The sequence below is a fragment of the Manduca sexta genome, chromosome 9 (genome assembly GCF_014839805.1).
Source record: "Manduca sexta isolate Smith_Timp_Sample1 chromosome 9, JHU_Msex_v1.0, whole genome shotgun sequence".
NCBI lineage: Eukaryota > Metazoa > Arthropoda > Insecta > Lepidoptera > Sphingidae > Manduca > Manduca sexta.
Genome location: NC_051123.1, coordinates 7,756,861 through 7,767,807, shown reverse-complemented (window position 1 = coordinate 7,767,807; position 10,947 = coordinate 7,756,861). Strand labels below are relative to the sequence as shown.

Below are 10,947 nucleotides of genomic sequence, written 5' to 3'. Positions count from 1 at the left end.
AATGAAATTTGAATATTAGGAATAATCCGTTTTCTAGTAAAAACAACAACCGAACATTTAGGAATCGATAAAGTCAATCCGTGATTAGTAAGCCAATCGTTTAGGTATGTAATAGCTGAATTGAGACGGAATGTGATTTCAGAGAAGGAACAGCTTGATGTATATAAAGCTACATCGTCTGCATATTGCAATATATTACAGAAGCTATTAACCGATTCGCTCAGGTCGTATGTGTATAAATTATATAGTATTGGGCTTAATACCGAACCCTGGGGTAAACCCTTCCAAATTTTTCTAAAAGGTTGAAAATTTCCTTGATATCGGACAGCTATGAAACGATCCATAAAAAGATTGCATATGAAATTAGTTAACCTCACAGGAATACTCAGATTGTGCAACTTTTGCCTGAGTATTGGAAGTTGAACATTATCGTATGCGGAGGCAATATCCAGAAATACACCTACTAGATGTTCACCCTTCGATAACGATAACCGTATGTCAGTAGTGAATATACTGAGGCTATCCATGGTACCCATAGACTTCCGGAAACCAAACTGAGATTTTGAAATAATATTTCTCTGCTCTACTATCCATTCAAGGCGATTTTTAACTAAATGTTCTGCTATTTTTGCTAAACAAGACGAGAGGGCAATGGGGCGATAAGCAGATGAATCGGAAGGGTCTTTTCCCGGTTTTAAAATAGGGATTATAACTTGAGTCTTCCAGGCATCAGGAATACGGCCCGATTCAAAAATTTTATTGATAATACTCAAAAAATATAATTTTGAATTATTAGAAGAGTTTATTATAAAAGAATATGGTATACCATCCAAGCCCGGAGATGAATCGCGCAGATTACTGAGAACACATTCTAGTTCGGAAAAAGAAAAACTAGCGTTCATTCCGTCAGAGGGATCATTCAGATGCTCGGACAACGTGACTGATTCCTCAGACGGGACATAAGGAGGGGCTAGCCTATCCATAAACTCATTTAACCACGAAGAAGGGTCATGGCTAACAATATTAGGATTTTCAAAAGAGAGCCTAAAGGATTTAATCTTTTTCCAAACCACGGAGGAAGGTGTGCGAGGGGAAAGGCTTTCACAAAACCTTATCCAGCCATTTTTCTTCTTTTTCCGCAGCAACCTTTTTGTATATGCCGAAGATTTCTGGAAATCCAGATAATTATCATAGCTCAGATCAAGGGAAAAACGTCTTTCTGCTTCTTTACGAGTGCGAACACTTTCGGTACAGTCTGAATCCCACCAGTGGGGAGAAGGTAGTTTATTTGTAGAAGAATTTTTCAATGGAATTGTCACATCAGCTGCAGATTTAATTGCCACTACAAATTGATCGTAACATGAAAGGAAAGAAGAATCAGATATCAGCGGTAATAAATTTAGCTTCATATCTATCTCACTTTGAAATTTTTCCCAGTCTGCTTGACTAGTTCTATATTTTAAAAGAGGAGTTACCGGTTTAGGGGGAATAGATTCTTGAGGGATAGTAATAAGAATAGGAAAATGATCACTACCGTAGGTAGACGGTAAAATCTTCAAATCAAATGAGAAGCTAATTGAGGGAGCAAAGGCTTAAATCTACAGCACTAGGATTTTGGAGAGGAGATACTCTACGCGTAGGAGACCCGTCATTTAATACACACAGGTTTAAGGAATCAAAAGTTTCTATAAGATGAGGGGAAAGAGAGTCACAATTAAAAGAACCCCACATAGTATGGTGAATATTGAAATCACCAAGAATAATTAACGGTCCAGAAAAGAAAGATAATAGGGAGTTAAGCTCTGTGATTATATGTATACTGGGATGAGGGATATATATTGATACAAAAGTTTTATTCATTGTTTTTAAGGCAATAATATTAAATGTAGAGGAGTGAGATGGAATGGTTATACGGGAGAAAATAATATCTCTCCGTATGAGGAGCGCCGCTCCTCCATATCCATCGTCTCGGTCGTCACGGAGGCATGAAAAACCCGATATTCGAAAGGTCGAGCCCGGGCTCAACCAAGTCTCCGAGACAGCCAAGAGAAATGGTTGATATTTGTTTATTAAATGAATCAGTTCATGTTTTTTCGAGCGTATTGATTTACAATTCCATTGAAGGATGTTGAGGGGATGGAATTTTACGATTTATAGAAATGAGCAATTGGTTAAGCTTATCAATAACAGTGTACGGTAATGCATCGTCAAATTTAGAAATGATATTAATTAAAGTGGACACTAATAGGGGAATTAAGTTATCCTGAGGGACAGATTCTGTTGATTCTGTTATAGCACAGCCGTTAGGCAGACAGGATGAGGGTGTGCGCGTAATATTAGCATGGGATTCTTTATCATAAGAGTTACTTACGGTAGTAAAAGGAGAACGGTTTATTAGAACAGTCTTTTTATGAGATGTGGAGCGAGGGCTGGTATGGATGTTTTCCACTGGAGCATAAGATTGGCTAGACTGAGAAGGAATAATTTGGGCGACGTCTGAATAAGATCTTCGGACAGCAGGAAAGCGTAGTGATGCTTCAGTATAAGATATATTATCCTGAGACATAATAATCTTAATCGACTTTTGCCGGGAATGTTCGGGGCATATTTTGTTGGTGGCGAAATGAGAAGCAGAACAGAAGAGACAAGTAGAGCTCACTTCTGAGACTGAGCAATCCTCACCGGAATGGGGTTGTGCACATTTATAGCACCTAGCTTTTGATCGGCATTGTTGCTTTACATGTCCAAAACGACAACAATTATTACATTGAATTGTTGGGAGATTATAAATCTGTACAGGAATTGCCATAGAAAAACAAAAAATCTTTTCTGGTAGCTGCTGTCCTGAAAAGTCAGTACCACTGTTTGAGTAGGAACCCAAACAGGGGCACCTTCAGTAAAAGTTTTACGATTCAATCTTCTCGCTTTGATAACTCTTACGCTATTTTGTGACATTTCAATACCAGAAACCAGTTCCTCCATTGTCCAATCTATGGGTACATTACGTACCGTTCCCATACGGGTGACGTGGTAAGACGGTATTACTGCTGACAATTTTTGAGGTCCTAGTATCTGGCTAGAAATAAATGAATTGGCTTTTTCCGCACTTACAAACTCAACTGCTACTCGGTTACGCCCCAATGCTTTTATGCCTCCTTTACTTATGCCACCTATATTATTTCTAAACAAGAGTTGGGCAAATTTCATTGCTTTTATGGTAAATCCAGATGCAGTGTCAGGTTCGAGTCTTGAGACGTGAACTAGGAAAGGACCAATGTCTTTGTCAGTGTACTCTACTTTTTTATTATTAAAATCTGGATTAATGTAAGTGTGTTGGATTGAGGTGTACACTTCTACGGTTTTTTTAGAAGGAATGGAAAGAGGCTGACTGGAGCTTGGGCGTTTACGCTTATCACCTAAGGATGCATTTGTCGAGACAGATGGAGTGGAAGGGAGAGGATCCGGGGGAAGAGGATCCGGAGGGTCTGGTGGATCATTCATGGCGAAAATTCGTTAATATAATAATAATAATAATATATATATATATTTTTTTTTTTTATAAAAATATGTATTTACTTACCAATACTAATACTTAATATAAATTTTATTTACACTAACTAAATACTTAAATAAATGAAAACCTTCAAAATCAGGAGTCGAGAAATAAACCGGAGACACGTGTGCCCTCTAACCTCGACTTGATCAAACTTACCCCACGTTATATCTGACAGTAGTAAAATGACATTTGACCAATGTTGGCATCTCTTTTTTGCCGAACTGCAGGAAGTGAGCTGTGAGTCCACTCGCTAAACTATTTATAACTAGTTACGTGACGAGCTTTTTTCGGCGAATTATCGAAATGTGTGCAATGTTTTAAAAGTTTTACACTTTCCTCATACTAACTGTTGTAAATCCAGTTACTAACCCCAAGATTTCTTGGCTCGCAGGGGAGTTTAAACCACTAGTTTCAGTGATAAATTCACTGAATTGGGTGTATAAAATTAATTATTGGTGGTGGAACACAGACTCAATGAACTAGCCTCCAGAGTCGTAATAAATATATTAAAAAGAAACACAGACATAGACTTTTTTATTATTTCCGCAAAGAATCGCCTAAGAACAAAGACCGTGCTGCCAATTGGATAGATGCCAAAGACATAATGAATCACGTCCATTACTTATTAGGTGGGTTGGGTCCGACCATACTTTATAGATAAGCCTTTATAGATAGGCCTGTTTTGTAGCAGACTATCAGACTATAATAGCGTTATCGTAGCTATATTACGTACGTACAAAAAAATCATCTCTCGCACGGTAGCGTGCTCAAGTTTTTTCTCGGCTATTAGCTACAGTATAATTAAAAGTCTACTAATCGAATTATTAGAATTAGTCTACTCGAATTTTATATACATATAGAAAAAAATAACCTCCTATTTTTTCTTTGATATATACTCGGGGATGCGCCAATAAAATATCGATGCTTGACCCGAACATATAAAATTGTATTTCAAAGATATACTTTAAATAATAATTACGTGTGAAATTTATAATACCGTCTTAATATTGTGAATATATTACAAGAATCGATTTTTTATTGTTGATTTAAATTATATTTTTTATTTATGGCCGCTTCTAGAAACTGATGCGCGCGCATTCAGTGTTCCATGTTTCTAAACATGGCAGGTCGCAGTGGATTTGACGATGTTAATTCCAGGTATTTATTTTAAAACACAGTTTTATCATAGTAAATTACATTTTTTCCAGCGTATCGAACATTTTTGTGGCTAAATATTATTTTTAGTTCTAAATTTACTTATTATTTGCGAATGAACTTTCATGTTTTTGCATTGCGATAACATTGAATGAAAATGGAATTTTTACGCACGCTATTGAATTTGCTTCCATTTCTTCATTACAGTTGAACATTTTACTACACATATGAGTGTTGTTCTCAATAGTTAGTGCATTCGTATAGTTTTATAGGTTATGAAAAGCATACAATTGTATGGGTGATTGCAGAGATTTCGGTGGCGGTAGACGGACTGCTGGGGGCCGTCCTCTCCCCTCTGAACCTCCTTACAAGGCTTACGTCGGTAACTTACCTTCCGGACTCATTCAAGGCGATATAAACAGAATTTTCCCTGTGAGTACATTTCCCTTACTTGTCACCTTTTTTGTTTATGTACTTTACTTAGTAATTTCACGCGATAATTTATCTTGGTCGAAATGTGTAGCTTGTATGGCGCTGTATGCTACATATTATGTCATTCTAGATCACGTTATTATAACATTACATCACTGTGAAACTCACAAGGTTTATTAGTTCATACTTTACCATTGTTTAGACAACTTTAGGAAGTGTTAAATATTTTAGATACAAAAACAGATGATGATATCATTTTAATTATATAAACAGCTAAAAGTAAATTATAATAAAAACAAATAAACTGTGAAGTAATTTTTAAGATACAGTATGCAAATTTTGGTAATAATGAATGCGATTGGTTTTCAGAAATATTAACAATAATTTGATGTAGATACTAATTTAATAATAATAAAAAATGAATATTAGCGTTTAGAACAGCAGCAGCCAATACATTTTTACCACAAAGATAATTTTTTATTTACATTATATTAACAATAGATAATAAATATTTTTAGGTAATTAAAATTGGTTAGCAACATCTTGTAGTTATAGTGATATACCAAGCACTACCAAATTACAATTTAACATTAATAGAATCTTATAAAGCACATTTTATATGGTTTTTCCAGGATTTATCAATAAAAATGTACGCTTGGTTATGGATAAAGAAACAGATAAATTCAAAGGATTTTGCTATGTGGAGTTCGAGTGTCTGGAAGACTTGATGAAGGCAATTGAAATGAATGGAGCTATTAATGTAGATGGAAATTTAATCAAAATTGATGTAGCCGAAGAAAAAAGAAATGACAGGTTGTATATTCATATAAATTTTTTATCATAAACATTCTGAATCATATTTTGTTGAGAATTTTCTTCATATTTAAGATTAGTATCTAATGTATTCTATATTTTTTAATAAAATTAGTTGAGATGATCTGTACATAGCTATTAGGATTATTGATTACTCATTTAAAATTAGTACAAATAGACTCATTTGTAATGAGCTCAAAAATTTTGGTTATAACATTTTTGCTGCAATAGGTATTCAAGTACTAAAAACTGCCTCAGTGGCTTAGTTGTATTATGGTATGACTACAGTGCTGAGGTCTTGGGTTCGATTCCCGGGTTGGACAAAGAGATATTGGGTTTTTCTACTCAGTATCAGCCCGGTGTCTAAAAGTTATAGCTTATGTGTGGCAACACACTTCCCTCCCTTTCACATATTGGGACAGAATACTTATGGCGAAAAATGGATGCCCCAGTTGTACCTCTGCGTAACCCTTTGGGGATAAAAGGTGCAAATGAAATATTTAAGTACTTGATTGTGTATGCAAATTATCTTATCACTATAATTTCTAATGCTATGTAATTGTTGAATTTATTTACCTAAATAGGTTTTTATCTATAAATTCATTGGCAGCAGCTTAAATCTGGCATTTTAAATACATGCTAGATAGTATTTTTGTATATGTATTTTAATAAGAGTAAACTATGTATTTTTCCCAGCTCTGAACATGCTACACTATGAGACTGACATAGCTTGTAAAAGAGCATCACAATTTTGGAGTTGTTGTGTGTTTTGGAGTTGACAGAGCGGCAACAGAGAGCATGTTGCCAATTTCTTAATTAGAGTGACTATATTGCTTGCTTAGGATACTAGTTGATTTTTTGGTTCTTAACATGAATTTCTTGTATACATAATTTCTGAAATCAAAATTTTTATTTTTACAATTCAATTGATTTACTAATAAACACTGTACATATGTAGTTATTGTTTTACCACCTTGAATGATATTTAACGTCTGAGGAAGCAACATAAAACATTATAACTATGGTAGACTTACTACACCTTAATATGGGGTCTATGGTTGTATACTATTACTATATTTACAAATCATTGTCAAAACGTTGCAGAGTGGGATTCGACCGTGGCCGACGAGAGGGCGGCGGCGGGCGCGAGGGAGGTCGCGGCGGCGGCGGCGGCGGCGCTGGCGGTGGCGGCTTCAGGAGAGACGGCGGGCGCGGTACGTACGACCACTTCGACGCGCTCGACCGCCGCGCGCCGCGCCACCAGGGTGGAGGGTTCACGCACGGTAACATCGCGCTACACTAACGCATCACTAAGACAGTGGAAACAATAGTTGACTTTGTCACAAATTTTTTTTTTAAATAGTGCCCTAAATTCCTGTTTGGCATTATAGAAGTTTTCTTTGTGAATGTAATTTTAAATTTCATTGAATTTGGACTGTTCACTGAACATTGTTTCAATTTTATAATTTGTTAGGTCAATTATCCTTTCAACTGTCAAATGCTCGTTGTGTATACCTTAACTGGATGTTGCCTGTATTCGTCAGTCGTAACTCTCTCAAAATTAGATAAAATTATTAATAATAAGGTGCTTATCCAAGTTTTGTTGTTTTTAATTACTACGCCACTTGTGATGACGTCTCGTTTGTCGCCTTAACGTTGTAAACATTATTTTGAAACATATATTGCTATTCAAGATAGATAACAAGTATCGTAAATAAAATTTTATATTCAAAGCTTACAATTTGGCTAACTGCGAAGTCAAAGCGATGCATCCATTTTTGGTATACTTATCTTTACATTTGCTTTCAATCCATTAATGGTGTGACCGTTCGACAAACTAGTTTGATTATATTATTATTGTGTTGAGATATTTGGAAAGATTTTTTATGATTTGTGGAATTTACTTAACAGTTATAGTATTTTCTTAAGATCTAAATATAAAAAAAACCTAATAGGCATTATTATTTTTGCATAAATTTCTCATCAGATAAAGCTTTGTTCAAGTGGTATTTTTTATGTATATGGTATGGGTCATCGATATTATTATATAAAGTTGAAAAGTTTGTTTGTTTGTTTGAACGCGCTAATCTCAGGAACTACCAGTTCAAACTGAAAAAATCTTTTTGTGTTGTATAGTCATTTGCTTGTGGAGTGCTATAGGCTATATATCATCACGCTATGACTAATAGGAGCGGAGCAGTAATGAAACATGTTGCAAAAACGGGGAAAATTTATTAGTTTTGAGAGCTTCCGTTGCGTGCGCTGCGTAAACGGTTAAAGTTATGCAACAATTATATATGACGAGATTGTTCCTCTTAAAAAATTATAAACAAAGTCCCCCGCTGCATCTGTCGGCCTGATCGTGTTAAACTCAAAGACTACCCAACGTATTAAGATGAAATTTGTTATGGAGAAAGTTTAAGCCCCTGGGAAGAACATAGGCTACCGGGAAAATAAATAGCGTGTCTTTTATAACGGAAAACCTTTAGCCCGAAAAACTTTATAACGCGGGCGGAGCCGCGGGCAAAAGCTAGTTACATTATATAGAAGAACGACGGTGAATATTTTTTTAGAGATCTATATAAATAGTTAAGCAGGGACATCCCGAATTTAAGATATATTTTATGCTGTATATCTAGTGATATTGCCACTCTAATTTGATGGATATGGAGACATTATTATGTAAATTTTACATGGTAGCGTTTATATTTATATTACGTAGCTCATAATTATCTTTTGACATTTAGCTATATTTACTAAAAATACTATACATGAACAATTTGAATCAGATGGTTAATTTCATTATTTTATTATGGTTCATTCTTAGCTATACACCTAGTGGGTAAAAACATCCCAACTCTGTCCACTACATGTTTGCACAATAATTTGTCAAACTAGTTTATTGAATGACTACAAATATTATTTTCTGCATGCTTATACACACATTTGTACAAGATGTAATCATTATCGTTACTTTTATTTTTGTGGTGGTAAATCTGATTTAATTGGAGTATTGTTGGGTTGTTATGGGATGGTTTGAAAGACTGTGTGGAATTATTAAAATGTTACTAAAAGATCTAAACACTAAAACACAAAACTATTTTCTATTTGTCGAATAATTGGTGATTTGGACATTTATTCATATGGTTTTATCATTACGTTAAGACAATTTTATATAAATTATTTAAAAAAAAAAAGTGTTGTCTGGTCATAACAAAATTGTAAAATATTTGTGGTTTTGCTTTTAACATTTACACATTTTTAAAATCTCTACTCTAGATACTAATTTTCATTTTGGGATTTTGGAGGTCATTGTTGACTAATGTCCAAAACATGAATCACCTATGTCATGCCAGTTTTTTTAATGTAACAAGGTTACACGAAGGAGGTAATAATGGGTATATACTTTTTAATTATTAATATTTGTTTAAGGTGATTTGTAAGAATAGCAAATATTATAATATGTGGTGTCTTCCTACCTACATATTATATTGTTTTGCACAAAACTGTGTGTTGTACAAATTTATTTGATATTACAGTAAAGAATAACAACATTTCACAGAGGAGTGTTTATATTTTATACAATGCTCCTATAATGCGACCATACATAATTGATAACAGGATTTGTTACAGCAGATGTGAGTAAACTTGCTTTTACCTGGGAAGTATAGAATTATAGGGGATAGAAACAATGACAAGCCCCTTTAGTTTTCTTAATAAAAACACATCAGGGAACGTTGTAAGGTAATAATTTAACGTTCATCGCGTCATTTTTATCATTGGTTGCTGATAATGGCTAAAGTTCCAGTTGCAGTCCTACGTGGACGCATCCTAATAAAATTTATTTTGCGCCAGTTTTTTCAGTAAAGCAACGCACGGACTTGCCACCGCTCGGACACTTCCGTGTGTATGATCATATTAGATGCAGTATCAGACGCCACAACGCTGCTGCCTTGTTGTGGATAGATGATTGAGTTGTGTTGTGTGCAGAGCGCGAACGTGAGCGGGGAGGAGGCGGCGGCGGCGGTGGCGGCGGCGGCGAGCGGTGGGGCGAGCGCGACGGCGGCGGGCGAGCCTCGCGCGGCGCGTCCGAGGAGCCGCGCGGCGCGGGCGAGTGGGGCCGCATGGGCCGCTCCGGCTCCAACGCGCCCGCCGCGCGCCGCCGCGGCACCTACGACGACATGCCGCCCGCGCGCCCAGGTACACGCACCTCTTGTAACTGATTCATTTAAGTTTCATGATCGCACGAAACACAGGGACAAATCTGAATTCATAATATCGGTTTCCTGTGTAATGGTCGCCGATTAAAACACTGCCAGCACATTAAATATGCTCTAAAGCCGGATAAGATCCTGGGCTCGATTTCAAAGTTGATTGATCAGAAGATGTTTGTTTCTCAACATGTAAGAACATGTATTAAATTCAGATTCCCTATTTCACTCTGATATTGCGAAAGGTTTTTGGACGGTATTGCCTTTTATAATTGATAGCCCTAGACTTCTTTAGCTTGTGTGTAATAAAGATTAAATTTCTATAAACATGGTCTATATAATTTAAAATTTACTGCAGACACGTCGGCAGACCGAAGCTGGTCCTAGAGCCACGTACAGTGAAGGAGCCCGTGAACTCGCTGGCGTCGACCAGCCAGGCCTCGTCGATATTCGGCGGCGCGCGGCCGCGAGAAGAAAAGACTCAAAGAGCTGGCGGGCGAATAGGAGCCGCATCCGCTACACTCACACCCGTACACTTACTCTTCTTTCCCGGTTCTGTGTGTATATGTATCGTCCCGATCCCGCATTGTGTGCTCCGATTTTTCCAAGTGCATTCTGAAATTGTATATGAATACGAAGGATTTTGTTAGGTTATGAGGTTGTAAATCATTTTTAACATGTATTTTGTTAGCTTTATTACGTGTATCTATGAGCTTATAGTTGTTTCGTCGCTGCTCGCCGCTCGTTTTCGAGCGGGAAGTCAGCGCGTCGCTTGTTTTA

The 10,947-nt window shown here is 36.4% G+C and overlaps 1 protein-coding gene across 1 annotated transcript; it reads left to right on the top strand.

Moving 5' to 3' along the window:
- The first annotated feature begins 4,298 nt into the window (after positions 1–4,298).
- Positions 4,299–10,817, top strand: LOC119188520 (eukaryotic translation initiation factor 4H-like). The gene is made up of 7 exons (XM_037436891.1): positions 4,299–4,714; positions 5,020–5,147; positions 5,776–5,956; positions 7,061–7,239; positions 9,947–10,156; positions 10,447–10,465; positions 10,526–10,817. The coding sequence occupies exons 1-7, from the start codon at positions 4,665–4,667 to the stop codon at positions 10,815–10,817; spliced, it is 1,059 nt and encodes a 352-aa protein (XP_037292788.1). The 5' UTR covers positions 4,299–4,664.
- Positions 10,818–10,947: the final 130 nt, after the last annotated feature.